The following is a 26,319-nucleotide window of genomic DNA, read 5'->3' as shown; positions in this document are numbered from 1 at the left end:
AGTGTTATGCTATATGTTAATTTCCCACGATGAACCTTTATTATATTACAGATTAAAATACAGTCTTTTTTTTTGCGGGGAAACTTTTAATTATGACAAAGGTAATCCTTCCGGTTCAAATAATAACTTTTCAATCCAATAAAGAATAATTTCGAGAAATTTACTTTTAGGCACTTGACCAGAAGAAGCAGCAGCAGCGGCTAAAGCTTGTTCCCAACTTGTTGTATTTCCATCCAATAAAAACGTAGATGTAATAATACCAAAGAAATAGACTAAAAGCGTATAAAGTGCAAATGTGACGGTGTTTGTTACAATTCTATCCTCTTTTCTTGTTAAGCCTTTATGATTACGATCTTTTATTGTTGATATATCTTTTGAAGTTGTAGTATGAAGACGAATAGACTAAATATATGTATGCGGTTAATAATACAAGGTAGATAAAATAAAGGGTTATAATTACTTGATGAAGGTCTTGTACTGTTCTCTTTCTTTTATCCTTTTGATTTCCAACAGGTCTTACTCGTGAAGGAGTCCAGATATCTAATGTATTTGGCTTTGATATAATGGTATTTAATAGATCTTCTGGTATGTGGTTTGTTATATCTGCAGTAGTAGTCGTATTGGCCTTTGTTTTTAATTCATTTAATTCATTTATAAGTGAATCATTTTCTGACTTTAGTGCTTTCTGAAGATAATTAAATTCATTTTTAACTCTATCCAAATCCTTATTTGTTTCATCTGCTCTATGCTTGTAGTATTCAACTGATGCCTCATTCTTTTATAACAAACAAGTTAAAATAGACTTCGATTTTTGTATATATTTATATAAATAGATTACCTCATCTTTATCCAATAGTAACTCGTTATCTAAAGTCTATTGTAAAGAATGCCGAGATAAGTTATACATACATTTATTCTATAGTGTAGATGTGTACCTTGAATGATGCATGTGATTCTAACGATAGTTGTCTTTTAAGTGTCTTTTGTTCTTCAAATGATACATCATGACTTGTATCATGTTGATGAAGAAGAGCTACATTTAAATCTGTCTTTAAGCTATCGATAATCTCTTTCAACTTTTCATTTTCTGATTTTTGTTCAGCCAACTCTTTATGTGCCTTTGCAGAGGTTTCTAATTCTAATTCAAGTGTATTTTGAAGATCAACAAGTCTATGTCGTTCATTCTTTAGTAACTGCACTTCATTTTGTAAGTTGTTTAATAAATCTTCCGACTTTTCCAAACACACTTCTTTCTGCTTTAATGAATCTTGAAGCTTTTGTGCTTCCTCTAAAAGAGACAGAGTATAATTAATTGCTTTCTTTTCTTTTTTTTCTTGTATACATATACTTTACGACATTTTTCATCAAATAAGGTTTTAATAGATAAATAGACTTGTTTTTTATCAGTTTCAGACCGTTGAATGTTTGCAATATGTGATTCCAACTAAATATGTATCAATATTATACAAGTAAATAAATCCTATTATATATCTAACTATTTATACTTTACAGCACTAATTTGCTCTAAACTATTTCTTTCTTTTCCTTTATATTCTAAAATTTCTTTTCTTTGTTTCACAACTTCCAAGTTCATATCATCTACTTTATTTTGTAATTCTATAATACGATCTTCGTTATCGCGTGCTATACTTGCCAGACTACGTTCAGAACATTTTAATCTTTGAGTCAGTTTAAGTGATCTACGATAATACTGAGCTAAATCTTGACTAGAATACTTGAGAATAGGTGAATTAGAATTAACAAGTGTATTTTATTTTTTATTTCATTTCATTTCATTTTATTACTTGTTCTTCTTTAGTTTGAGAATGATCTTCAATTGAGTTGTTCAAGGGTGAAAGTATCTAATGATATCATACACATATAAAAGGTGACTCTACTTTCCTCTATGAATCAATCATTAACAACTTACATGTTCTTCCTCTTCATGAATTGTCGTAACAATAGCAGAAAGTCTTCTTTTCCAAGGAGTTGATTTATTGGATTTTAAAGGAATCGATGTTCTTGGTCTGCTATCTATGGTCTTGATGGTTTCTTCAAATTTCCTTTGGTAGGTAGCAGTAGTTGGCTCAGATAGGGAGGAGATGGGTAATGGAGGACAAACGATTTTTAAAAGGTTTAAAATATCATCTGGTGTCATTTCTAGGTCGGGGTCTTTTAAAGTATAAGGCAAAATGGCCCTTTTCTGTTGTTTAGTTAACAGAACAACATCTTTAGATAATTCGTATTTATCAATGAGTGATAATAAATCTTTTGTGTATATGACTCCTCGATTATTATGCTGATCAATAAGTCTTGTTAATTGAACTTTTAATAATGCAATGGAAATTGGTTTATGAGCATGTTCCTAAACATCATTCATGTAAGACATTAATAAGAAAGAAAGAAAGAAAGAAAGAAAGAAAGAAAAAAAGAAAAAGGGAGGGTGAGGGAAATATAATATATTCATATATCACTTACTTTTTCTGAAGAAACTTCCATACTATACACACTTGTTTTAATAATTAAAAAGAAATAGAATGATTGGGAAAATCAAAGCATATAATGTGAATTATAAAATCAGCAGTGTATTTTCCAGGTTCCTCAAAAAAAAAAAAAAAGTCGGAGTTTTTTTATAGTAGATCAGAAAGACTTACTTTATTGAAGGATATGCTTTATTCAAATTCAAAAAATATCAGGATTTTATGAAATGAATATTTAAATAATAGAATGTCTTTTTATTACTATATTTAAGAGTATCCATTATTTACAAAGATAAATACTTTTAGTAGTAGATTGTTATTTTCTGAATATATACACAAGTTACTTGATTAGTATTCATATCTTCTTTATATGACATGGTAGTAGTTCAGCTATTTTAAAAGGCGAAAAGGAGAGGGAGAAAAAAAAAAGGATCTACATCTTGTATATAGTTTATTCATTTTACGAATCCTGTGTATTTATAGTGTGAATATTTCATAATATAGACTAGTAGTAATGAATAGACCATACAGATTTGACGGACTAAACACAATTAGGTGTTTATGCTAATAAGCTGCATATCAAAGTCAAGCTGTAAACTATGGATACATAAATAAATATTGTTATTAATAAAAGGAAAAAAAAAGAACTACAGTTTGCAAGTATACACTTTTTAAACTATTATTTCTCGGAGGGGAGGATATTTTTTTTTTATCTTTATCTTTATCTCTATCTTTTTCCTTTCACTATTGATATAATGAACTTTATTCTTTCCTTTTAAGTAACAAATGAGGTTCTCAAGAATAATTCTGACTTAATATCCAAAAGAAACTCTCCTATAAAATCAGATATGACATTAATGTTTTACAGAGACTTGCCTGCCAATCGTCAGTAAAGAAAGTATACTGAGATGCTACATTGGGATAAATGACCTACAATATGCATATGTCCAGAGAATAACAAAAAAAGAAAAAGTCGTATTTGTTTCAATTCAAGTGAGTATTACTTGTACTTTGGTTCCCTTAGAAATCAGTTTGTACTATGGGTTAAAGATACGTTATTGCATAAATTGTTACCTAATTTACCAATCTCCGCTGATAATCTCTCACACAGGTATATTCGTCTTTTTTTCTTTTTGAAAAAATAGTGTCGTGTCTTTTGTTCGCATTAGTATTCATTACATAGTAGTCTTTTCTACTATGCTCATTATCTGTGTATTCATTGTTAGGCTTTATTCATTTGTATTCTATCCATCATTTGTATATACATCATTGCTTACATTATTACTATGAAAACATCTCTCTAACCTATCATTCCTCATAGAAAAAAAAAATGCCTAAATATCACTTCTTAAGGATATCGTTCTCTGAGATAGTTTATATCATCTATTTCATGAAATGGTCCAGATTCTTCCCTAATCACTCGGTTATCCCGTTTTATGCTAATACACTCTTATTCTTTTTTTTTCCCTTTACGTCTCTTAAAAAACGATTTTTAGCAGATACACGTTTTTTTTTTTCTTTTTGGGACACTTTAATCTTCCTTCCCTTTCCTTTTCTCCTCCTCCTCCTTCCCCCCAACAATCAATATTATAGCGGAGACTAAATTTAGACAAGAAAAAATTAAGGCTGTGGATTAGATTTTGAGGCTGAAGTATGAAACTTTAAAAAAAAAAAAAAAAAGTATAATTTACAGTATAAATAAATCTAATTTTTTCCCTTCCTCCCCCCTCCCCTTTATTGTGTTCTTCTTTTTTGAATAATCCTTTATTGAAATACAAATACACATATATATATAAAATGACAAGTGATAATAATTATTGGCAAACGTTTCAAACAAATATGGTAGAAAATCCTAATTTATTAATATCTCAGTCACATAATCAGATCCCTCAACAACAACAACAACAGCAGCCTTCTTGGAGTGATGACACTGATAAAAGAAAATGGAATCATGATTTTAGTGATTTTGATATAACTTCATCTGCTACAAATAAATTATTTCGTAAGTTATTATTTTGTATATAAATTGGAGGGGCTTTTTTTTTAACTCTTTTTTTATATAACAGATATAACAGATATGGAAGATTGCAATCATAATGGTAACCATAGTAATGAACATAGTGAAGCTGATAGTCCAGGTTAGTTTATATTATTTATTTAAAGAAGAGAGAGAGAGAGAGAAAGGAGGTTTTTTTTTGTTGTGCTTACTTTGCTGCAATAGATAGTACAGGAAGACCACAGTTACGAAAAACTGATATATTATCTGAATCTAATATGTATCAGGTAAACAAAAAAAAAAAAAAAAAAAAAAAAACTTTAATCATATCGATTTCAACCTTCATTTAATGACCATGCTAGTTTTATAGGGTGATCAAAAGCAAAGACGTAAGGAACAGAATCGAGCAGCACAGAGAGCATTCAGAGAACGTAAGGAACGATATGTGAAAGAACTTCAATCAAAGATTAAGGAAATGGAAAAGAAACATAATGAGGAAATGACAAAGATGACTCAAGAGAACGAATCTCTTAAATCACTCGTGAAAAAAATGGAAGCTGAAATATATACTTTAAAGGGTGCAGCTATGGCTTTTAATCTCTCTATTAGTAAATTACGTGAAGCGGGTCTTGATGTACCATCACCGACAGGTTCTACCTCTTCATCACCTCAATCCGATCGACCTTCTCCACCTGCTGCTAATATGCTGGATAATTCATTAAACAGAAATGCTATCATGACTACCATTCGTGATAAAGATGGATTTTCGACTAACGAAAAAAAGCATTCCTTTGGTAACATGAATACTATCCATAATTCTGTTCATCATTATAATCAACATCATTCTTCCGTCGTCTTTCAACATGCAAGCAATGAAAATACAGACGATGACTTGACACTCGGTGATGATGAAGAAGCAAGTTTTGCAGAACGGGAAACTAAACGGTTTGAACATCATGTTGATCCTATCATGCATACTGGTATCACCATGATACCTTGTTCTCAAATATGGGAACGTTTATCGCGACATCCCAATTTTGATGAATTTGATTTGGATCAATTATGTGAAGAATTAAAGAAAAAGGCTAAATGTTCAGGTCATGGACCTGTTATTCCAGAATCTGAATTATTAGAAGTATTACACAGAATGGACAATCGAATTATTTAAATATTTATTATATCCAATAACTCTTTTCTTTTCTTTTTTTTTCTTTTTTTTCATTTTTTTTTTTTTATTTTTATTTTTTTTTTTCATTTTTTTTTTATTTTCATTTTTTTTTTTTTTTTCATTATCATCAATCACATGATATTATCTTTCTTTCTTCCCCTCCTTTTTTTTCTGTGTATGTGTGTTAAAGTTTGTTCACATGATTAAAAAAAAAATCCCTCCTTCTTTGCACTTGTCTTATATTTTTCTATCCAATCACAACCTATCTAATAATATATACGACAAAAGCTTCTTGACACAATTTATTCTATGGAATGAAATAGAATAAAATAAAATAAAATAAAATAAAATAAACAGAGAATAACTTAATAATAAAAAGCATGCAATTATCTTTTTATAATATAAATATTTAATATTTTTGGTATCTTTAAATGTCTTTTAAATCTTCAATGTCTTGACTTTCTTGTTGAGCTAGAAGATGGGCTCTTTGCCTTGATTCTGATAACATGTAAAATTCTTCACATTTCTCAAATAGACGTCCAGTTCCCTAATAGTAAAAATAGGTTAGTTATTATATGCTTCTCTATACTGCATAATTTACAATTTACCCTTGGTGGTATTGGTATAGGACAAAAGAGTGTATACCAAGGACTATAATAATAAAAAATTTGAGTTAATCAATTCACTAGGATTGATCCCATTTTATACATTGTATGTATTTACTATTCTTCACAGATATTAAAGAATCGTTTAAAGTTCTCCAAAGGACCAAAGTTATACATATTAACAAAGATTTCACCTTGTTGTTTACACACACTTTTATCGTAATAATTATTATAAAATTCAACTGTTGTTTGAGCTGTCAAGACCTATAATCCACACATAATAAAATAAACTATAAGTGTAAGGAGGGATACCCTCTTTTTTTTTTTCTTTCTTTATTACCCACCAAATAAAAATGCCAAGCACATAATGCTCCTATAGCTAATCCCATACAAATTGCAAGTATAATTGAAAAAGCAAATAAAGGTCTAGGAAAATAATAAGGCCACTTTTTTTTTTATCAGTCAACTTGTCATTATATAAAGTAGGGAATGCACTTATCTACCTCTATATGTGTAAAATCCAAGCAAACCATGAATGGTCTCCAACCAAATAATACAAAATATCCTGCTGCAAAAACTAAATTTGACATGAACAATACAAAATAACGATGGTTAAAATGGCCAACACAATTATGAATCCAGGGACCTATAAAAAAAAAAAGACACATGTATTCAATATAGATAATGACAAAAAGGTAAATATAAACTTACAGTGATGATCAAATTTTAATATGCATGTATTACATACACTGCAATGATGTGCTCTTTCGGGTTTAGGTAATTTGCCTAATATTATTTATTTATTTATTTATTTATTTTTTTTTCACATTTTCAATTCCTAATGATGATAATAAATGATAGATTCTTACATTTTTTACATGAATTAGGAAACTGTTGATATTCTTCCATTTCTAATAGCATTGTCCTCGTAGAAGGTTCCTATGTATTCAATATATTAATTATTATTTTTTTTTTCTTTTTTTCATCAAGTATACTTGCAGCGTCTGTTGATTGATGTAACCTATAATCCTTCATATCACCAGGAGGAGTGGCAATAGCCATATAATAATGGAAATGAATACAATACACTATATAGAGTGTGAAAAGTAATGTACAAATCGTATATAGTTTATTAAAAAGAAAAGTATCTGTCCAAGTATGATTATATGGGAAAATGACTAAATAAAAAGCTAATGTACACATTTCAAGTAAAATGATAGCAATGCCTATGAATATAGGGCCAATATTCCATATAGCCCTATCTACTATTTTTGCCATTTTTTATGTACAAAAAAAAAATAAATAAATAAATAAATAAATAAAAAAAATAAAAATAAATAAATAAAAATAAATAAAAAAACAAACAAACACCAATGAGTGTGATTTAATTATTTAATCTATTCTATTACGTAATCAGTCTATGCTTATTTATGTTACTACGGAAAATAAAGGTTGATTACATAATAACTAGTTATTTTATTTTTATTTATTTACAAAGATAGTATCATTAAATAAATTAATAAATATACATGTGTGTGTGTTTGTCAGTAATTGCATATTAGAGTTGTAGTAGTAGTAGTAGTAGTAATAATAATAATAAAACCAGCAATGATAATATATACATGAGATAAAACGACTAGGAAAGAAAGAAAGGTATGTGAGTTTAAATGACTGTTAAACTTGTTACATTCTTCATTGATTCTCTTTCATCTTCATTTAATAAAAAGCTCTTCTTTGAATCCCACACCATATTACCGTCTTGATAGTTTACTTGACCTAACACTAATATCTGATATTGTTTATGTTTTCCAATTGTTTTATCATCTACTCTAAAAGGTCTTAATAAGCCTGAAGGTAAATGATTCATGTTCTGTACTGCTATCACTCTTTTCTTTAAGGATTTAGCATCATTATCATCATCATCATTACTTAAAATATCAACTTCTTCTTCTTCTTCTTCTTGTTCGTTTGTTTGTTTTATTTCTACTACTTCTTCTTCTTCTTCTTGTTTATTGGATGATCGATAAGAACGTAGTACTCTTCTTCCAGGATCAAACATAATTAAATTCCTTTTTCCAGATTTTAATATTTCTATACCAACCACTGTTCTACTATGTCCTTGATGTTGTAAATAGAGTGGTGGTTTATTGGTTATACAAACTATTTCTTTATTATCTTCTTCCATAAAATAAGATTGAATCCAATCCATTAAATCATGATGTAAATGATTAGGTCCTGGTCGATGAAAGTCTATAATAGTAGAGCGTATACCAAGATAAGCAAATAAAGTATAAACTTCAGTTGTACCAATCCATTTATGTGTTTTAAAGACTTGATAACCTAATTGTGCAGCTCCCAAAGTATCAAATCCTAGACATCATACAATACGTGTTAACAACAACAAAAGATAATTAGTCTTGCTTACCTTCTTCCCATGCCTTTTCAATAAGTAATTGAATACTTGCAATATCCAATACACATTTTAAAATAGGTTCACCATCTTCTGTTTGTCTTTCAAGAAAGGACATTAGCATTTGACAATTACGATAACCACATCCCCATCCAAGATCCATGTAGTCAGTAGAAAGATAATCTGTAAAGGGACTACATAAATAGGCTGCTAAAGTATCTGCTTTTTTAAAATTGGGTTCTAAGCGAGATATAATACCTAAACAGATATTAGTTTCTTTCTTTTATTGGATAAGTTTTTTTTTTTTTTTTTTTTTTTTTTTTTTTTTTTAAAGATTACCTGATGTTCTACAATCTTCATTTAAAATAGTCACTTTGTCCCATATTTCTTTATCAGCATTTATACGAGAACGAACGATGGATGGCTTGTGTGGTTTTTGTTTTTTTAAATCATTATTCAAATCTAGTTCTTGATCGCTTACTTCTTTTCTCTATTATAAAGTAAAATAAAATAAAAAAAAAAAATTAAAATCGGGGGGGGGGGGAAGGGAGGAGGAAAATTTTTTTTTATGGGGGGAGGAGGAAAAAAAAAAGAAGAGAACGGATAAATAGTCATTATAAAAATTATTGCTGCGCTATTGTACCTTCAAAGTGACTTTGACATCTTTCATTGAGCTTGTTGCTTAGTTAAAAAAAATAAAAAAAAGTCATTAAGACTCAAATTTCAAAGTTGGAACTTTCCAGTGGAAAAAAAAAAGAAAAGAAAAAGAGTATTGAAGATTATACTTACTTTGAGTAATTGTCTTTGTCATTGAATTATTAATCTATAAAATTAGATTAAAAAATAAGAAAAATATTTTTTTTTTCTAAAAAAGAAATAATAATAATAATAAAAAAATAAAAAAAAAACGACGACGACGACGACAACGACGACGACCATGGACGGAACATAAAAAAAAAAAATTGCAAGTCGTTTTTGTTGGTTAAAACATGTTTATATAAATTAGGAAAGATACCTTTTGTATTGTTTCTTCAGGTTAAAAGGGGAGAGGGGCAAGTTTTAATTTATGTATAATAAAGAAAACAACAAATATGTATGCATGTTGACCCTTTTTTTATTTTATTTTTTATTTCAAAAGCACATTATACATAGCTACAAAGATATAAAACTTTAGCTTATCTGAAAATCCTATTCCTTTAATATGTTGAAACAGACGAATGAAGGGTTTTATCATTATGAATAAAATCAGAATTATATTGTAGCTACTTGCTATAAATCGAGAATTGTAGTCATTCATATAGCTACTGTTACTTTCAAGAGTCTAAAAAGTATTCTTGTTAACAAGATCTCTTAAACTCTGTTGTTATAAACACATGTAGACTCAATTTCAGCCGACAATAAGTCCATTCAACTTACTTTATGTTATTTAGTGTAAAATTTGGATGGCTGATTAGAATCTTATAGAAGAATAGAATGTTACACAATAGATAAACTTGTTTAGAATGAAGTTAAGCAGTAATACTTTAAAGAACTTTTGCAAAACTACATATGACTATTGAGTTAATGTATTACGCAGATAAACTCTTTCCTTATAGTATTTCCTTATCACTTCAGGATATAAATTGTCATGATCAAAGTTTCTTTCATTTTAGCAGCATTCATATTACCAGGTACAATCTTATAAAAATAAAAATAGAGTCTTTTTTTTTTTTTTTTTTTTTTTTCATTTGTATTTATTTTTTTCTAGAATGGACGTTATCTGAATGACCGCCCGTATTCCCCATCCCACCTCCGAGGGAGGGTATACGGTTCCAAGAGTTGCTCCCAGACCCTTGGAAGCCCTGTCCACCTCACGACTGTAGAATAACCGGTTGATGATCATAAAGAAAAAAAAAAGAAAGGAAGAAAGGGATCCTTTTTTTTTTATTTCAATTTTTTGATTCTTCCCTTTCTTATATCCCTTTTTTTATTTTGCGGAGTTTTTTTATTTTTTTAAGGAGTAAAGTTGTAAGAGACTCTTCTACATGCAATGATTAGCGTAGTGACTTTTAAAAATAAATTATTTATCTACTTGTAACAATAGTCAAATAAAGCTAAATACATCAATTGAATTTAATAAACAACAGTTAGATAACTAAAGATTCAGAACCCTTCATAGAAATGACTTGTATCAGGAGAAGTATTCCCGAAGTTTGTTAGTTTTGATAATTTGTGAAAAAGAAGAAAAAAAAAAAAAAAAAAGAAAGAAAGAAAGAAAAAGGTAGTTACCCTTTTGTACATAATACTGTTGTTGGAAGTCTGTACGAGTACTTGAGCCTCTTTGGTTTTGCTTCAGTCTATATCTTTGATGAAATATACCTGGCAAACTTATATTTATTTATTAGTTTGTTCATAAAATGACTTTAGATAAACGGCCTAGTGGTTGCTTATATCTCTACTATTACATACATGACCAAAAAAAAAAATTGAAATCTATAAAATTTTGGCGGCCATTATGATTCACTATTGAAATTTAAAATATTATATATGCTGATTATATCATTTTTACAAGTAATCTTTACATGAATGAATTTTCTTTTATTCCTTCTAATAAAAATAATATTCTCTCTTTTATTATTATTTTTATTATTATTATTACATGTATAATACAAGAAAGAAAAGTCTATAAACCTTTCTATATAAAGTGAAAAAAAAAGTGGAGGGGAAAGGGGGAGAGAGAGAGAGAGAGAATTATATATAATAATATCACTTTATAAACACATTGAAAACCATTTTTTTTTCTTTCTTTCTTTTTTTTTACCATGAATCAATCTTCATGGTACCATTTTCTAACAGGTTGGTATGCAACTTGAAGACTTTATCAAGTAATTGAGGTTCATGACCTCTACCTTCAGCAAGACATTTCTTAGTAGCCATATCAAAGTAATCTTGAATTAGATCCTTATACTCGGGATGGACACAATTGTCAATGATGACTTGAGCACGATCACGAGGACAAAGACCACGAAGATCGGCCAAACCTTGTTCAGTGACAAAGACATCCAAGTCGTGTTCAGTTTGATCTACATGAGAACACATAGGGACAACACAAGAGACACCATGAGGATCTTTCTTTGAAGGACGCGTAGAAGGTGAATGCATGACACTCAATTTCGCATTACGTAAGAAATCACCTGAACCACCTAAACCATTCAACATACCTGAACCACATACTAAAGTGGAATTAGCATGTCCATATATATCAAATTCAACAGGTGTATTCATGGCAATACATCCTAAACGACGAATGATTTCAGGGGAATTGGAAACTTGTTGTGATCTTAATAATAATCTATCTTTATATTTCTCCCAGTTATCATAAAAGCGATCAAAGCCCTCAGGAGAGAAACGAATAGAGGTTGCACTAGCAAATTTGAGTTTGTCAGAATCAAAATATTCAAGGAAGGTATCTTGTAATACTTCAGTAAATCTATTTTTAACAATTGAAAAAAATGCATTTGTTAAATAAATAAAATCCGCAAAATTTTCCCGCTTTTTTCCTCCCCTCCCCTTCCTCTTCACTTACACTGTAACATTCTTAAATGGTGACTTTGCTAAACCACCAATGACAGCATTAGCAATATTACCAATACCAGATTGGAGGGGTAACAAATTAGCGGGGAGACGACCATATTTGACTTCTTGTTCAAAGAATTCAATAAGATGGTTTGCAATAGCTTCTGATTTTTCATCAGCAGGTGTGTTTCCACCTGTCTTATCAGGTCGGTTACTTTCAACGACAGCAATTACCTTGTCAGTATCAATAGGAATAGCAGTCTATTTTTTTTTTTTTTTTTTTTTTTTTTTGAAAAAAAGAAAAGAAAAGAAAAGTCGGATGTTAATAATGCATATATCTGTATATGTATACCCACACCCCCTTTTCTTTAATAATTATGTAATACTTTACTGTTCCGATTCTATCTTCTGTGTTCATAATTAAATAAGGTTTACGATTAGGTGGAAGTGTACTCATGTTAATGTCATGAAGACCTTCAAACGAAGGAATACGGGTATTTACTTCAATAATAATCTTATCTGCCATTTGAATTAATTCAGGAGTAGCACCTACAGAGGCACCAGGAACAATCCAACCATCTTCAGTAATAGCAGTAGCTTCAATAATGACAATATCAAGCTTATTTCCAGGCTTATCCTTTGTATAGTAGCCTATATATATATATGTATATGTTGAATAGAATAAAAAAAATAAAAAAGAGGTGAGTAGGTCAAATTCACTCTTTTCTTTCTTTCTTTCTTTCTTTTTTTAAAATTTACCATAAACAAGATCTTGAGGGAACATGGAAAGATGTTTATCGGCAAAACGAATACGACCTTCATTAATACCCTTCTTGATATTCTTACCAACTTGATGAGGATAACGACGATCAATCATATCAAGTTCAGCCCAGCGATCTTCACATTCAGCACCAGAAGAGGCACCCACAAAGAGGTTAAATTTCATTTTACCTTGAAGATTATTTTTTTCAACGTGTTCAGCTAAAGCAATAGGAATCATCTTTGGATATCCAACACCTGTAAAACCAGACCAACCAAGATATCTAAATAAATAATATATATCACGCTTAGGATAGGCAGGCAAGAGAGAATGAATCAATAATTACTTACTGTCCAGGTTTAAAGAATTTAAGAGTTTCTTCAGCCTTCATCACCTTATTCAAAAGTTGAGGACGACGAACACGAGTTTTTAAAGCAGCACTGATACTAGCCATTCTGTATAAAATAAAATAGACCTTGAGGGAGGGGGGGTTTTTTTTCTTGCTTAAAAAAAAAAAAAAGAAAAAAAAAAGAAAAAAAAAACAAAAACGAAATAGAATTGATGTAATTCTTTATATATAAATATCTATGTGTCAAAAATAATAATAATAATAAATAACAGTCGGAAATACAAATAGCGGGTTTTATATTAAACCCAAAAAAAAGACAAGGTGGGGTCAATTTACTATTAAAAAAAAAAAGAAGGAAAATTATGTAATAATAAACATGGGGGCGATTTAAGGTTCTTTATTTATCAGCAGTGAATAGTAGCGAAGAATAGTTCATATTCTGGTTTTTATAAAGTGTTAATATGATATAAATACATTTTTTATTTCCCTTACATATATGTAAAAATATTCATTTTATTAGTTGCTACTGCTATCCATTCATCATTACTTACTTACTTTCATTATTTCAAAGTCAGGTAAACGTGGGGTAAAGATAGAAGTCTACACTTTCCAATGATCAAGTTGTCGTATTTGATGGAGTTGATTGGTTATTAAAGTCTATTATAAAAATATCTGTTATAGTGAAACCTATATTATTATAATAAGGAACATCATCAAGTAATACTAATAATAAGAAGAGAAAATAACGGATAAACAATAAGGAATTAAAAAAAAAATGACATTTATGTTGAATAAACCTTGCCAAAAGGTAAAGCCGGTAAGTGTAACATGGATCTACTAAAATGTAAAATAAAATGTGGGGAAGAAATGAATATACCATTTAATAAATAGTAATTGTTTTTATTATGAAATAAAACGTATATTTATTTATTTATAATAATAGACAACTACTTGCTGGTGTAATAGTAGTTGAATATTTGCAGCACACACGCACACGCACACATACACTTACACACATATATATACATAAATATATACATACAATATGAATATATTCTTTCATCATTATGCTTCTTGTAGAACATACAAATTCCTTATTTAAAAGATGAATAATACTAGGTTGCGTACATATTAAATGTAACTATAAATAAAATTTCTTTCCTTTTTATTTTTATTTAACACGCGTAATCTTACATTGTATTTATATAATAATAGTAACAATAATAATATATATTCATAATATCAAGTTATTCTTGTATTATTTGCTCATTTCCTTTTTTTGTTTTATTTAAAGTCACATCATGTTGACTGCTGTCATCGTCTTCAGAAAGTAAAATGACACGACGCGTTTCATGTATTATTTGTCCATCTTCTTTTCGAATAGTAATTGTATCAATATCACGTACAGGGCCTGTAAACCACTTTCTACCTGAAATTAAATATACAAAAGAAGCTAATCCAATTACAACTACAAATGGTATAATTGCAAAGTTCATATTGCTTACTGTCACTGGCCATTGCTATATAGATAGATAGATAGATAGATAGATGTGAGATGAACAAAAAGAAAAAAAGAAAAAAAAAGGAATGGCTTACAGTAGGTAACATAAACAATACAGAGGTAAATAAAATCCAAGCACTGGCAATGACACCACAAGGAATAGACCATTTACCTAAATGGAAGGGCCCTTTTTGAAATCTATTTCTAGCCATCGTGATTCGTAACCAAATAGGTACAAAATAAGAAAGATTAGCAGAGATAGTATTGATAGAAACGATCGTTTCAAATGCTACTTCGCTGAAAAGATAAGGGATACCTAAAATAGCTGCAAAAATGATATTAAACCAAACTGCATTTGCTGGGACTTTGGTTGTCGTTAATTTGCTTAACCATTTAGAAAATGGCATAGCTCCATCTCGTGCAAATGCATATGTTTGACGAGATGATCCAACAATGACTGCAGCTCCACTTTTTTTTTTTTTTTAAAAAAAAAAAGAATGGTTTAGTGTGCGTATTACCTTTATATATATGTACATATTTATATATATATTTACGCAAAATACATGGCAACTAAAATAATAACAAGAAACCACATGGTCCATGCAACACCTAATCCATCTATAAAGACTTGAGTAATAGCCATTGAGAAATGAGAGTTTACAATTTGAGTGTCAAAATCTTGTATCATAAAGGCACACGCAATCATGAGTATAGTACCTGCAATAGCAGAGATACCAATAGCCATTACGATTCCTATGGGTGAACTACGTTGAGCAGATCGAGTCTCTTCACTTACATGAGCTGCTGTATCATATCCATTCAAAGTAAACTGAGCCTGCAACAATCCAATTAACCATGCATAGCCATTACTACTAAATCCAGATCCATTATAGGATTGTCCAAGAGCAAATGCGACAGATGGTTTATTAGGTGTCAAAACTAATCCAACAATAACAATAAATGAAATACCCATTATATGCCACCAAACAGAGATATTATTGATTATTCCAGTATATTTGACTGGCCATGTATTCATCCAACCATGAATAACTAAGATAGCAATGAAGATACCATAATCTATAGCAGGTGTTGTTACAAAATTAGGATGCATGACGGATATAGCAGATGCCAAAAAACCTGCCATTCCTAAATCCCCAGCACATATAGCAACTATAAAAACATAAAGAGTAATATATAAAAGTGTTCTTTATATCCATATACGTATATCTATATATGTATGTATGTATGTATATATGGCTTGAAATAATCTTTTACCTGATAAACTAAGCCTAAATACATTTAATAAAATTATTAAAAGAATACTAATACTTTTCTATATTTGTTTACCAATTGAAATATCCTAATGTCAAGTAAAATGAGTATTCAACTTACTGTATACATTTATATCTAATTTACCAACAATCCAACACATAAAAGGGACCCAGTCAGAATTTGATAATTGAGCTGTCCAAAAATATAAACCACCTGTAGTAGGAAATGCACTACAGACTATAGAGAATGATACCATTTGTTAGTGTACATATAGATTATAGAATATATATATATATATATATGCATGTATGTATGTATTGTATGTACTTTCTGCTAAGCTAGAACCAATTGTCAAAGTTAATAAGGCAACAATGAGATAGCCCCAAATAGATGCAGATGTTCCACCTGTTAATATAGTTGTACCCCATAACTGTTAACAAAAAGAATAAAATGATGATTAGCATGTTGGTACACTTTATTATTATTCATTTTATTTTATCTTATATTTAATGTTACAGGCAATAATCCACTCAAGACAGAACAGCATCCGAATGAAATAGCAAAATTTGAAAATGTTGATAATTGTCGATTTAAACTTTGTTTATATCCAAGTTTTGCAAGTAATAATTCATCATTCATCATTATTTCTTCTCTTCCTTTCTTTCTTTCTTCGTGTATTTTAGTTGCTTTTCTATAAATAAATGCTCGGTCAGGTAATTTAATAGGTCCCCAAGTCATAATGAAAACTAAGTGAAAGAAGGGAAAAGGAAATAAGGATAAGAAGAAGAAGAAGAAAAAAGAAAAGAAAAAAAACAATCATTCTTAATAGAACAATATAAGGAGGGCCATAACATTGAATAATTTTGTTATGATTTTCTTCTCCTGTGATTCGGAATCGCAAAGTTTTTATTCCCCCCCTTCCCCTGAAAGCTAAAGAGTCAAATAAAATAAGTGTCACGCATGAAACTCTTTAAATATCATGATGCTGTTTTCTAATACGTGTTTCAATCTTATAACATGGTATGTTTTATAAACAAAAAAAAAAAAAAAAAAAAAAAAAAAAACTTCTTCAATTTTCTTTTTTTATTCTTCTGTCTTTAAAACATGTTCAATGCCTTCATTCACAGGCTTAATTTCTTTTTCGGCTTCTTTTGCTTCTTTACTACTATTTGTTATATTTGATTTGGAAGCAGATGACATGAGTTGTTTATGGCGTAATTGATAAGATAATCGTACTAAATCAACTGCCTTTTTAAATGTACGACGTGCATTGAAGTTTTGACGTACATTAGGTAACAAATCTTGTTGTGTAAAGTCATTTTTAGTACTTAACCATGGATGATTTAATGCTTCATGAGCAGTAATACGTTCTTCAGGGTTTACCGTCAGACAACGCTGAATAAAATGTTTTGCTAAATACAAATATATATCATCTATTTAATTTTTTTTTATCTATAATTATCTGTAGAAATGACTCACCTTTATCACTAATATCCTTCCAATATTCTTCATGGAACTGATAATCAGCTCTTATAATCGTATTCATATCTTCAACTGTATTACCACCATCAAAGGGTGTATAACCACATAATAAAAAGTATGTAATAACTCCAATAGCCCACATGTCACTTTTTTTTTTTTTTTTTTTTTTTTTTTTTTTTTTTTAAAAAAAAAAGAAAAGGATGTGTAAGCATGATACACAATTCTATTCTATTTTATTACTTACACAGGTTTACCATGCCCCACTCGTTTAAATATCTCAGGTGCCTACATATACAAACATAAGATATCCTGATATTGATTTCATTTTCTTATTATTTATTACCATATAACCAGGTGTACCACATGTTGTTCTTAAAACATCAAACTTCTCACTATCAATAATACGAGATAAGCCAAAATCTGCAACTAAAAGATCAGAGTCTTCATCGGCTGTACGGAAAATAAGATTTTCAGGCTATATTATATGAGTTCCTTTTCTCTGTACACCCTAAAAATATATAAATATTACCTTTAAATCTATATATAAATATATAAAGTGAATTAGCCAATACGCTTTCTTCTCTCTCTCTCTCTTTTATTTATATACATATGAATATATATATTTAGGAATGTATGATTATTACCTCTATGTACTACTCCATTATCATGAAGATAAGCGACAGCATCACAAACAGTTCGAATAATATTGGCAGCATCTTGTTCAGTATAACTGCCTTTTTGACAAATTCGATCAAATAATTCACCTCCCATAGCTAAATCAGTAACCAAATACACTTTTTCCAAAGGATATTTAATCATAATTCAAATGTAGATATAAAAATCAACTTACAATTATTCATAGTTTCGAAATAATCTACTAAACTCAAAATATTCTTATGTCCTTCAGATACTTTACGTAAAATATTGATTTCATTACGAACCATATGTTCACGTCCTTCCATCAATTTTTTACTAATTACTTTAACAGCATAAAATTTTTTGGTTTCAATCTAAAAAAAAAGAATGTTACACACAATGACAGTTTTTTTTTTTTTTTTTTTTTTTTTTTTTTTTTTTTTATTATTATTATTATTATTATTATTATTATTATTTTTCATTTGGCTTACATGCATTGCCTCTAAGAATGAATGAATTCAAAATTAATAACATTGAACAATGAACCTTTTTTGTTTTGTTTTGTTTTCGAAACTTACCTTTCACAGTAGCATAAGTACCATTTCCAAGCACTTTTCCAGTCTTATATTTACATGGAACAGTAATCGGTTGTTTTCTTATTGTAGCAGACATTTTTTTTAATTTTTAATAAATAAAATACCTGAAAAAAAAAAGGGCAAAAACAATACAACAAGATAGTTTCATTCTAATGATTATTTAATAATTATCAATGCCGAGAAATGAAACCTCATTTTTTTTTATGGCAGGTTTCTCTTTTTTTTTTTTTTATTTTTATTTTATTTTAAAGAATAAATGCCTCTTTATGTCTTTTTGTCAAAAAAAAAAAAAAAAAAAAAAGAATTATCTACATGCGCACTGTATAAATGCTCCCTTTTCTTTTTTTTTTTTTTTTTTTTAAAAAAAACTTTCCTTATTGTCAGATAGATAGGATTTAGTACGGCTTTTGTATAAAAAGCGTATTTATGTTTCATATTGTATTCTCCCATTAACAAATAAGGGCTTATTTTCAAACTCATGTAGTATTTATGGTGTTTAGCGTATAATAAAGAATCAAAAATCAAGACTACCCTTTTTTTTTCTTCTTCTTCTTCCTTGAGAACTAGTTACATATTCCTCATGTGTAAAACCAAAGAAAGAGATGAAAAGAAAAAGGGGGTTTCAGAATCATACTATTTATATACTTTGAAAAAAAAAAAAGTAACGCAAAGTTGCTCAATTTTTACGTGTAACGTGTCCATTATAAGGCTAAAGTCATAGCAAATAAATTTTCAGATAAATCATCTTTGTGTACCTTAAAATGACCTTTTTTCTTTCTTTCTCTCTCTGTTGTTATTGTTTTGGTTTTTTTTTTTTTTTTTTTTTTTTTTTTTTTTTTTTTTTTCAAAACAAACAAAAAAAAAATGGCACATTCTATATTAAATAATATGGAATATATAAAAAAAGTAATAGATACATCACATAATAATATAGAAGAATGTGAAGAAAATGAACAACCAGCAGATACAAATCGATGGCATTCGATATTCCGTAGAATGTCAATGAATATTCAACGAGACGAAGGCACTCCTGATAAAGAGATCGTTCATGGTACTCCACTCGATCCATCAGAGCATGAACGTGCTTTAATGCTTAATATTCCTCATAGCAACGGGAGTCCAATGGATACAGCAGCCTTCTCATTTGAAGATGATACTTTACCTACGGTTGAAGAAGTTGTAAGGACAGATCGTGTAAAGGAACAAACAAATACAAGTTATTTTGAAAAGCCCTTTCATTTCGATTCGACTTCTACCACAGCAAGTTATGATGATACCACCCATCGTCCCTTATTGACTCCTAGTAGTAGCCATCACAATACTAGCATAGAGGACCATCACCCTAAAGAAAAGAAGAAGAATCATCATCATGGGATATTATATGAAAGCCCTGAAAATTGGATACAAACTGATACACATGGTAATAATATGACACTATTCCTCTCTTTCTCTATCTATCTATTCTTTTTTTTTTTTTTTTTTTTTTTTTTTTTTTTTTTGTTTTGCTTTGTTTTTCTTCTCTTTAATGAAATAGATACTATTTGATATTTATAAAAAATCATGTTTGAAAGACTTGAATAATAGAGCAAAAGTGCATTGGGCAAAAGGCTTTGAGAAAATAAAAGTAGTGAATGCTATTGCTTCACATTCTAGAAGAACAAGCACCTCAGCACAACATCTCATGACAACAAAATATCCATTAGCACCCTACTATCCTTCTCTCTTTATGCCAGGATATTTATCACTTATGTGTCGGGATGAGTATGGTAGAAAAGCTGTAAGTAAAATAAAATAAAATAGAATACGTGAATATGTATTTTAAACTATTTTATCTCCTATATTATATACAAATACATATATAGCCTCCTATATTGTTTGATGTACTCAATGTAAGCTAATCATAAATGTGAGTCTATCATTGATCGATGTGTTTCATATTCTCTTCCCTCCTCCCCTCTTTTTTTTTTTTTTTTTTTTTTCGTACTATAGGCATCTATAACAGACTCAGTGATCGACCAAAACGCTAGTCATCGACTTTGGACATTTCGTATAGAATTACAATACGGGGAAATTAAATGGATCATTCATCGAACGATTATTGAATTTTACAACCTTCACTTGACACTTAAATTTAAATATATGTCTGGGTTTATTTCTGATCCACCCCCTTCCTTTCCAAGTCAACTAGCTCATCTTACCAATGCTGCCTTAACCTCTATGCGTATCACACGCGAGCAAGAGGATGGTGTATGGCGAGAGGTGGCACTGAAACGACGGGATGCCTTAGAGATCTATTTGAGGTCCCTTATTCAGGGCGCTACTCTCCTTGTCAATTATGAACTATGCGAGTTCTTAGAACTAAGTGCCATCTCTATCGTTAGAGATATGGGTTGGAAAGGTAAAGAAGGGTATCTTGAATATAACATGAATCCAAACTTGATGAGTTCTGTTTTAAAATGGCATCGATGGCATAAGGCTTGGTTCATCTTGCGTGATTCCTTTCTTGCCATTTGTAAAGATATCGGATCTACGACTCCTTATGATGTCATCTTGTTTGATAAGTACTTGAAGGTCGTGAAATCTCATAGCTCCTTTGTGGGCTCTATTCATCAAACTCATTTTGTCTTGTCCAATACAACGAGAATGATCGAAATTAAGGCACCTACTTCAAGGCATATAGAGGAATGGATTGAGAATTTAGAAAAGATTCAAAAGGAGTCACCATGGCTTATGAACCATCGTTTTGGATCCTATGCTCCTATCAGAGAAAATGCAAAGGCCAAATGGTTTATTGATGGAAATAGTAAGTTAACTATATATATATATATATCTTCCTCTAGCTCTCTTTTTATTATTATATTGCGCTCTATCAATAACAGATATATATAGGTTATTATGAGGCTGTCATTGAAGCTATTTTATCTGCAAAATCCGAAATTTATATAGAAGATTGGTGGCTGGTATATAATATACATATATATAGACATGTATATGTTTTACACAAAACAAGTAGATTATTCATTTCTCTTTCCCACCACTTTTTTTTTTTTCATAAATAGAGCCCACAATTGGTATGTAGTTTATAATACTCTCCAAGTATTTTTCCTTTTTTTTTTTTTTTTTTTTTTTTTTTTTTTTTGAACATGACATCTTAAGGCTATCCTAAAAAAAAAAAAAAAAAAAAAAAGTATTTACGTAGACCTCCAAAAGGCAATGAAGAATATAGATTGGATCGTTTATTGAAACGAAAGGCATATGAAGGAGTCATGATCTATATCGTTATTTATAAAAATGTCTCTGTTGCATTACCACTCGATTCTCAACACACTCGCGATTGGATGCAAAGTGTACATCCCAATATTATTGTACAAAGACATGCAAATTTGACTTCATCACCTTTTTGGGCACATCATGAGGTTTATACATATATACAAATACATATAAAGGGAAGGGGCATGAGAGAAGAAGGAAAGAAGAAAAAAAAATAGAAATATATTAAAAGATAACATGATTCTCTGTAGAAAATTTTAGTTATTGATAATAAACTGGCATTTGTTGGAGGACTCGATTTATGCTTTGGGTAAAAAAAAAAAAGGGAAATTGTTTAATATAAATCGATTTTATATAGTCGTTATGATACACAAGATCATAAATTAACTGATTATTATCCTAACAATATTGAAAATGAAATCTTTCCTGGACAAGATTATTCTAATCCGAGAATAAAAGACTTTATTAAAGGTAAAAAAAAAAAAAAAAAAAATAAAAAAATAAATAAATATAAAAAAATTACCCCTTAATTCTATTTCTTTATTTGTTCACCAATTAGTAAGTCAATATGATATGGAATTAATTGATAAAAGATGTACACCTCGAATGCCGTGGCATGATATACATACGGCTATGGTAACATTTATATAATAATTATTGGGTAATCATGCTTATTGACTTTCTCCCTCCCCCTCCTCCCTACTCTATGTTTTTTTTTCTATTCTTTTCTAATAGATAGGACAACCTGCAAGAGATGTAGCGCGTCATTTCATTCAAAGATGGAATTTTATTAAATCAAATCGATCCAAAGAAAGAAATGAAGTCCCATTCTTATTACCTAAAGGAGAATATGTTTCCGTTCGAGATGAATTAAAATTTAAAGGTACTTGCCGTATACAAGTTTTAAGAAGTAGTGCTGAATGGAGTCAAGGAATTATAAGAGAAGTAAAGTTTAAAAGGAGAAGGTGATGGAGTTGCATTAATTAATAGTACAATGTAGTATTCTATTTATAGTGCATATATGGAATGTATCTTTAAGGCAAAGCATTTTATTTACATTGAAAATCAGTTCTTTAGTATGTTTTGTTTTCTTAAAATACATACAACAGAAATTTTTTTTAAAACATTTTTATAGTAACCACTACTAGTCCTCATGACAAACTAATAAAAAATAAAATTGGTCAAGCTATTGTTGAAAGAATTAAACGTGCTCATCAAGAAAAAGAAAAGTTTAGAGTTATTGTAGTTATCCCTGTTGCGCCTGGATTTGAAGGAGATTTTACTCAAGTTGATAGGAAATCAATGCCACTTAGGTATTAAATGAAATTATTAAGCAAAAATATATATAGTCATGATATATTTATTTATATACAATAGATCAGTAGCTCAATATCAATATCGTTCAATTTCACGTGGCAAATATTCCGTCTTCGAGCAATTAAGAAAAGCAAATATACCGATTAAAGACTATATTGGCTTTTATAGTTTAAGAAATTGGAGTAAAATTAAAAGACCTGCTTCGGTTGTAAGAAGGGATGAATTCAATCATATCATTCCAGTTCCTCCACCTTTGCCTCCTTTACCAGCAAGCATTACTAATAAACGCAATCTATTAAACAAAAAACTTATGAAATCAAGGTCAGGTCAAAGTAACTCAAACGAGGACTTGATACCTTCTCAACAAAGACAAAAGGCTGCCTTATTAATGCAACAAGGATACGATGATGGTCGGATGGATTTTATAACGGAGCAAATTTATATTCATTCAAAGTTAATGATTGTGGATGACAAAATTGTTATTTGTGGTTCAGGTTTTATTATCTTATATGTTAGAAAGCTATTACAATCCTTTTTTTTTTTTATTACTAATTTTTTATTTCTTAAAATTGTAGCAAATTTAAATGACAGGTAAGCATTACTTTGCAAAAGAAATAACATATTTATTATCTAAAAAAAAAATAAAATAAAAAAATAAATAAATGTATACTTAGGTCTCAGTTGGGTAATCGAGATTCGGAAATAGCCGTGTTGATAGAAGATACAGACTTAGTTGATTCACAGATGAATGGGAAACCTGTAAAATACGTATATTTATGCTATTTGATAGTTGAACTAACATTTATTTTTTTTAAATAAGTATAAAGCCTCAAGATATGCATTATCTTTACGTATGCAACTATTTAAAGAACATCTTGGTTTACTTAACTGTACCCAACAAGATAATTATGAATATTTTGGTTATCGTAATATGAAACGCGAAGATATTATTGTCATGGATCCTTTACATGATGAATTCTATTATGATATTTGGAACAAAACCGCAGAAAAGAATACGCTTATCTATCGGGATGTCTTTCGATGTGTTCCGGATGATACAGGTAAATATGCCGAAAAAGGGGGGAATTTTTTTTTTATTCATATTATTATTCTTCTTAAACCTTTGATATAGTACATACATTTGAACAGCATCGTCATTTTGTTCCTGATCCAATGAATACATTACCTGGTCATATAGCAGAACCATGGAATAATACGAATGAACAAATACAATCCAAATTAGAAAAAATACAAGGCCATTTAGTAGAATTTCCAACCGAATATATGAAGAATGTTAACATGACAGCTTCTGTCATGCAAGAGGCTGTTCCTCCTATTGTTTTTACTTGAATTCTTTATTCCTTTTCCTCCTAATTTTTTTTTCATTTCATTACATATTGATCCTGTTGCTATTCGTTTTAAAGTTATTACCCCGCTGTATTATTATTATTATTATCTATGGTATATAAAAAGTGATATTGCAAATGTATAATTTCCTTATTCTTTTTTTTTTCTATCTTATTTTGTACATCCATAATGGGAAATCAAAGCAAGATAAATAACATAGTACTCCAAAGATTGAAACACTTAATCAAGCTTTCAATAAATAAGCCTTTTGAAACAATGGCGATTGTCTTATTGCTATGTCTATTCTCTTATATGTATCTTCTTCAAACTATCAATTTTTCTATGACTAGCAAGGACATAAACTCAATACCAGAGCACAATCCAATTCATGTATATGTAAATGATGTCTATGGTAGACAAGAGATTCAAGAAGACATGATAGAAGATAACCCTATTATTATCATTAAACAATTCATCTTACGTAGTCAACAAAATATGATGAAAAGAGATAGTTTAGCCTCTGTACTTGCCTTTCAACGCCACATTGAAAATGATTTTTTGAAAAATTTCTGTTTTCATAATGAAAAAGGGGGCTGCTTTATTAAGAGCCCATTAATTTATTGGGACTATGACATTCATAAATTATACTCTGACAAAGATATCAAAAGGACCATCAAAAGGAAACAAGATTATGAACATTATTTCTTGATGAAGAATAATAATTATGCAAATGGAATCGTATTATCTTATGTATTAAATGATTCCTACAGCAATAATCAATTAAATCGTTGGGAATACGACATTATTCAGTCTGAAAATAATTTCTTTAAAGAGCGAAAACAGTCGCAATTATGCAGTAGTAGTAACTATTTAAAGTTTATTTATAAAAACGCTTATCAGGTATGTTACCTTAGTGAAAGAATACATACAAACATACATACATACATACACACACATATACATACATACACACATACATACATGTATTTAATATCATTTTTTTATTAGACTCTAAATACAATTGAGTCGTGTATTATTTTAACTGGTCATGTCTTTATGATAATTACTTTAATTTCTTTATTTTACAATATGAAGAAAATCGTTATTGAATCACAATTCTTATTGACTTTTGCCATCATTTTGAACGGTATTTTTGCATTGATATTTGGTGTATTTACGACAATTCAAATATTTAAAATTGAAGTTACAATATCTTTGTTAATGTAAAAAAAAAATTTTTTTTTCTAACCGCTTTATAAATGATTTTGTCTCATTCCTTTATAATTATTATAGTGAAGCAATTCCATTTATAGTGATCACGATTGGATTTGACAGACATATCAAATATACAAAAGCCATGTTGTCTAACAGCAGTAGTGATGATAATAATTATTTACCACTACAACTGCGAGTTAACAACTCAGTTATTGGTGTACTTTCTTGGGAATGTTTCACCGAAATAATTATCCTTTGTGCTGGTGCCAAATCAGGTATATCTGGATTACAAGAATTTTGTATTCTAAGTATCGTTTTACTTGTCTTTGATTTTATCCTTCTTATTACTTGGTATACTGC

At 29.4% G+C, this 26,319-nt stretch overlaps 12 protein-coding genes across 12 annotated transcripts; 4 read left to right on the top strand and 8 right to left on the bottom strand.

The window, feature by feature from the left end:
• Nucleotides 1–8: 8 nt before the first annotated feature.
• Nucleotides 9–2,611, bottom strand: BX663DRAFT_516112 (uncharacterized protein). Its single transcript, XM_051528537.1, has 9 exons — nt 2,479–2,611; nt 1,931–2,365; nt 1,806–1,862; nt 1,511–1,735; nt 1,354–1,444; nt 936–1,288; nt 839–874; nt 461–775; nt 9–402 (listed from the first exon to the last, which is right to left on the bottom strand). The coding sequence occupies exons 1-9, from the start codon at nt 2,497–2,499 to the stop codon at nt 91–93; spliced, it is 1,845 nt and encodes a 614-aa protein (XP_051381024.1). The 5' UTR covers nt 2,500–2,611; the 3' UTR covers nt 9–90.
• A 1,022-nt stretch (nt 2,612–3,633) lies between these two features.
• On the top strand, nt 3,634–4,159 carry BX663DRAFT_516095 (uncharacterized protein). Its single transcript, XM_051528536.1, has 2 exons — nt 3,634–3,737; nt 3,802–4,159. The coding sequence occupies exons 1-2, from the start codon at nt 3,678–3,680 to the stop codon at nt 4,081–4,083; spliced, it is 342 nt and encodes a 113-aa protein (XP_051381023.1). The 5' UTR covers nt 3,634–3,677; the 3' UTR covers nt 4,084–4,159.
• A 471-nt stretch (nt 4,160–4,630) lies between these two features.
• Nucleotides 4,631–6,010, top strand: BX663DRAFT_143330 (uncharacterized protein). The gene is made up of 3 exons (XM_051521585.1): nt 4,631–4,763; nt 4,847–5,677; nt 5,751–6,010. The coding sequence occupies exons 1-2, from the start codon at nt 4,755–4,757 to the stop codon at nt 5,642–5,644; spliced, it is 807 nt and encodes a 268-aa protein (XP_051381022.1). The 5' UTR covers nt 4,631–4,754; the 3' UTR covers nt 5,645–5,677; nt 5,751–6,010.
• Nucleotides 6,011–6,071: 61 nt separating this feature from the next.
• BX663DRAFT_438200 (uncharacterized protein) lies at nt 6,072–7,188 on the bottom strand (the record flags this gene model as incomplete). Its single annotated transcript, XM_051523266.1, has 6 exons — nt 6,072–6,191; nt 6,253–6,295; nt 6,368–6,513; nt 6,594–6,695; nt 6,753–6,826; nt 7,119–7,188. Coding segments are annotated over 6 exons (555 nt in total), but the record flags the coding sequence as incomplete, so codon positions are not given.
• Nucleotides 7,053–7,577, bottom strand: BX663DRAFT_143318 (uncharacterized protein). Its single transcript, XM_051521584.1, has one exon. It carries the CDS (start codon nt 7,525–7,527, stop codon nt 7,189–7,191), a length of 339 nt encoding a protein of 112 aa, XP_051381020.1. The 5' UTR covers nt 7,528–7,577; the 3' UTR covers nt 7,053–7,188.
• A 207-nt stretch (nt 7,578–7,784) lies between these two features.
• On the bottom strand, nt 7,785–9,618 carry BX663DRAFT_516083 (peptidase family C78-domain-containing protein). Its single transcript, XM_051528535.1, has 4 exons — nt 9,303–9,618; nt 8,999–9,149; nt 8,675–8,917; nt 7,785–8,619 (listed from the first exon to the last, which is right to left on the bottom strand). The coding sequence occupies exons 1-4, from the start codon at nt 9,327–9,329 to the stop codon at nt 7,913–7,915; spliced, it is 1,128 nt and encodes a 375-aa protein (XP_051381019.1). The 5' UTR covers nt 9,330–9,618; the 3' UTR covers nt 7,785–7,912.
• A 149-nt stretch (nt 9,619–9,767) lies between these two features.
• BX663DRAFT_516080 (uncharacterized protein) lies at nt 9,768–10,382 on the bottom strand. The gene has a single exon (XM_051528534.1). The coding sequence runs from the start codon at nt 9,954–9,956 to the stop codon at nt 9,786–9,788; it is 171 nt and encodes a 56-aa protein (XP_051381018.1). The 5' UTR covers nt 9,957–10,382; the 3' UTR covers nt 9,768–9,785.
• A 980-nt stretch (nt 10,383–11,362) lies between these two features.
• On the bottom strand, nt 11,363–13,503 carry BX663DRAFT_516076 (acetyl-CoA hydrolase). The gene is made up of 5 exons (XM_051528533.1): nt 13,325–13,503; nt 12,974–13,257; nt 12,606–12,865; nt 12,225–12,475; nt 11,363–12,128 (listed from the first exon to the last, which is right to left on the bottom strand). The coding sequence occupies exons 1-5, from the start codon at nt 13,426–13,428 to the stop codon at nt 11,456–11,458; spliced, it is 1,572 nt and encodes a 523-aa protein (XP_051381017.1). The 5' UTR covers nt 13,429–13,503; the 3' UTR covers nt 11,363–11,455.
• Nucleotides 13,504–14,570: 1,067 nt separating this feature from the next.
• BX663DRAFT_562732 (amino acid permease-domain-containing protein) lies at nt 14,571–16,871 on the bottom strand (the record flags this gene model as incomplete). The annotated part of the gene is made up of 8 exons (XM_051531979.1): nt 16,613–16,871; nt 16,424–16,526; nt 16,241–16,333; nt 16,172–16,184; nt 16,100–16,113; nt 15,379–15,994; nt 14,920–15,292; nt 14,571–14,843 (listed from the first exon to the last, which is right to left on the bottom strand). Exons 1-8 carry the CDS (start codon nt 16,832–16,834, stop codon nt 14,571–14,573), a joined length of 1,707 nt encoding a protein of 568 aa, XP_051381016.1. The 5' UTR covers nt 16,835–16,871.
• A 290-nt stretch (nt 16,872–17,161) lies between these two features.
• BX663DRAFT_516068 (kinase-like domain-containing protein) lies at nt 17,162–19,178 on the bottom strand. The gene is made up of 10 exons (XM_051528532.1): nt 19,153–19,178; nt 18,793–19,047; nt 18,706–18,716; nt 18,429–18,588; nt 18,223–18,372; nt 18,108–18,115; nt 17,922–18,053; nt 17,823–17,863; nt 17,576–17,724; nt 17,162–17,508 (listed from the first exon to the last, which is right to left on the bottom strand). The coding sequence occupies exons 2-10, from the start codon at nt 18,884–18,886 to the stop codon at nt 17,180–17,182; spliced, it is 1,074 nt and encodes a 357-aa protein (XP_051381015.1). The 5' UTR covers nt 18,887–19,047; nt 19,153–19,178; the 3' UTR covers nt 17,162–17,179.
• A 468-nt stretch (nt 19,179–19,646) lies between these two features.
• BX663DRAFT_516053 (uncharacterized protein) lies at nt 19,647–24,889 on the top strand. The gene is made up of 18 exons (XM_051528531.1): nt 19,647–20,230; nt 20,382–20,587; nt 20,673–20,699; nt 20,800–21,613; nt 21,700–21,770; nt 21,870–21,881; nt 21,999–22,226; nt 22,332–22,390; nt 22,439–22,551; nt 22,640–22,716; nt 22,816–23,025; nt 23,081–23,156; nt 23,216–23,393; nt 23,458–23,891; nt 23,973–23,988; nt 24,072–24,156; nt 24,218–24,458; nt 24,530–24,889. The coding sequence occupies exons 1-18, from the start codon at nt 19,675–19,677 to the stop codon at nt 24,745–24,747; spliced, it is 3,621 nt and encodes a 1,206-aa protein (XP_051381014.1). The 5' UTR covers nt 19,647–19,674; the 3' UTR covers nt 24,748–24,889.
• Nucleotides 24,841–26,190, top strand: BX663DRAFT_142909 (uncharacterized protein). Its single transcript, XM_051521583.1, has 2 exons — nt 24,841–25,644; nt 25,753–26,190. The coding sequence occupies exons 1-2, from the start codon at nt 24,934–24,936 to the stop codon at nt 25,969–25,971; spliced, it is 930 nt and encodes a 309-aa protein (XP_051381013.1). The 5' UTR covers nt 24,841–24,933; the 3' UTR covers nt 25,972–26,190.
• Nucleotides 26,191–26,319: the final 129 nt, after the last annotated feature.

This window comes from Cokeromyces recurvatus (assembly GCF_025118155.1).
Source record: "Cokeromyces recurvatus strain NRRL 2243 chromosome Unknown BX663scaffold_20, whole genome shotgun sequence".
NCBI classification, from domain to species: domain Eukaryota; kingdom Fungi; phylum Mucoromycota; class Mucoromycetes; order Mucorales; family Mucoraceae; genus Cokeromyces; species Cokeromyces recurvatus.
Note: the sequence above shows the minus strand (reverse complement) of the source record. Positions and strands in the feature narration are given on the sequence as shown.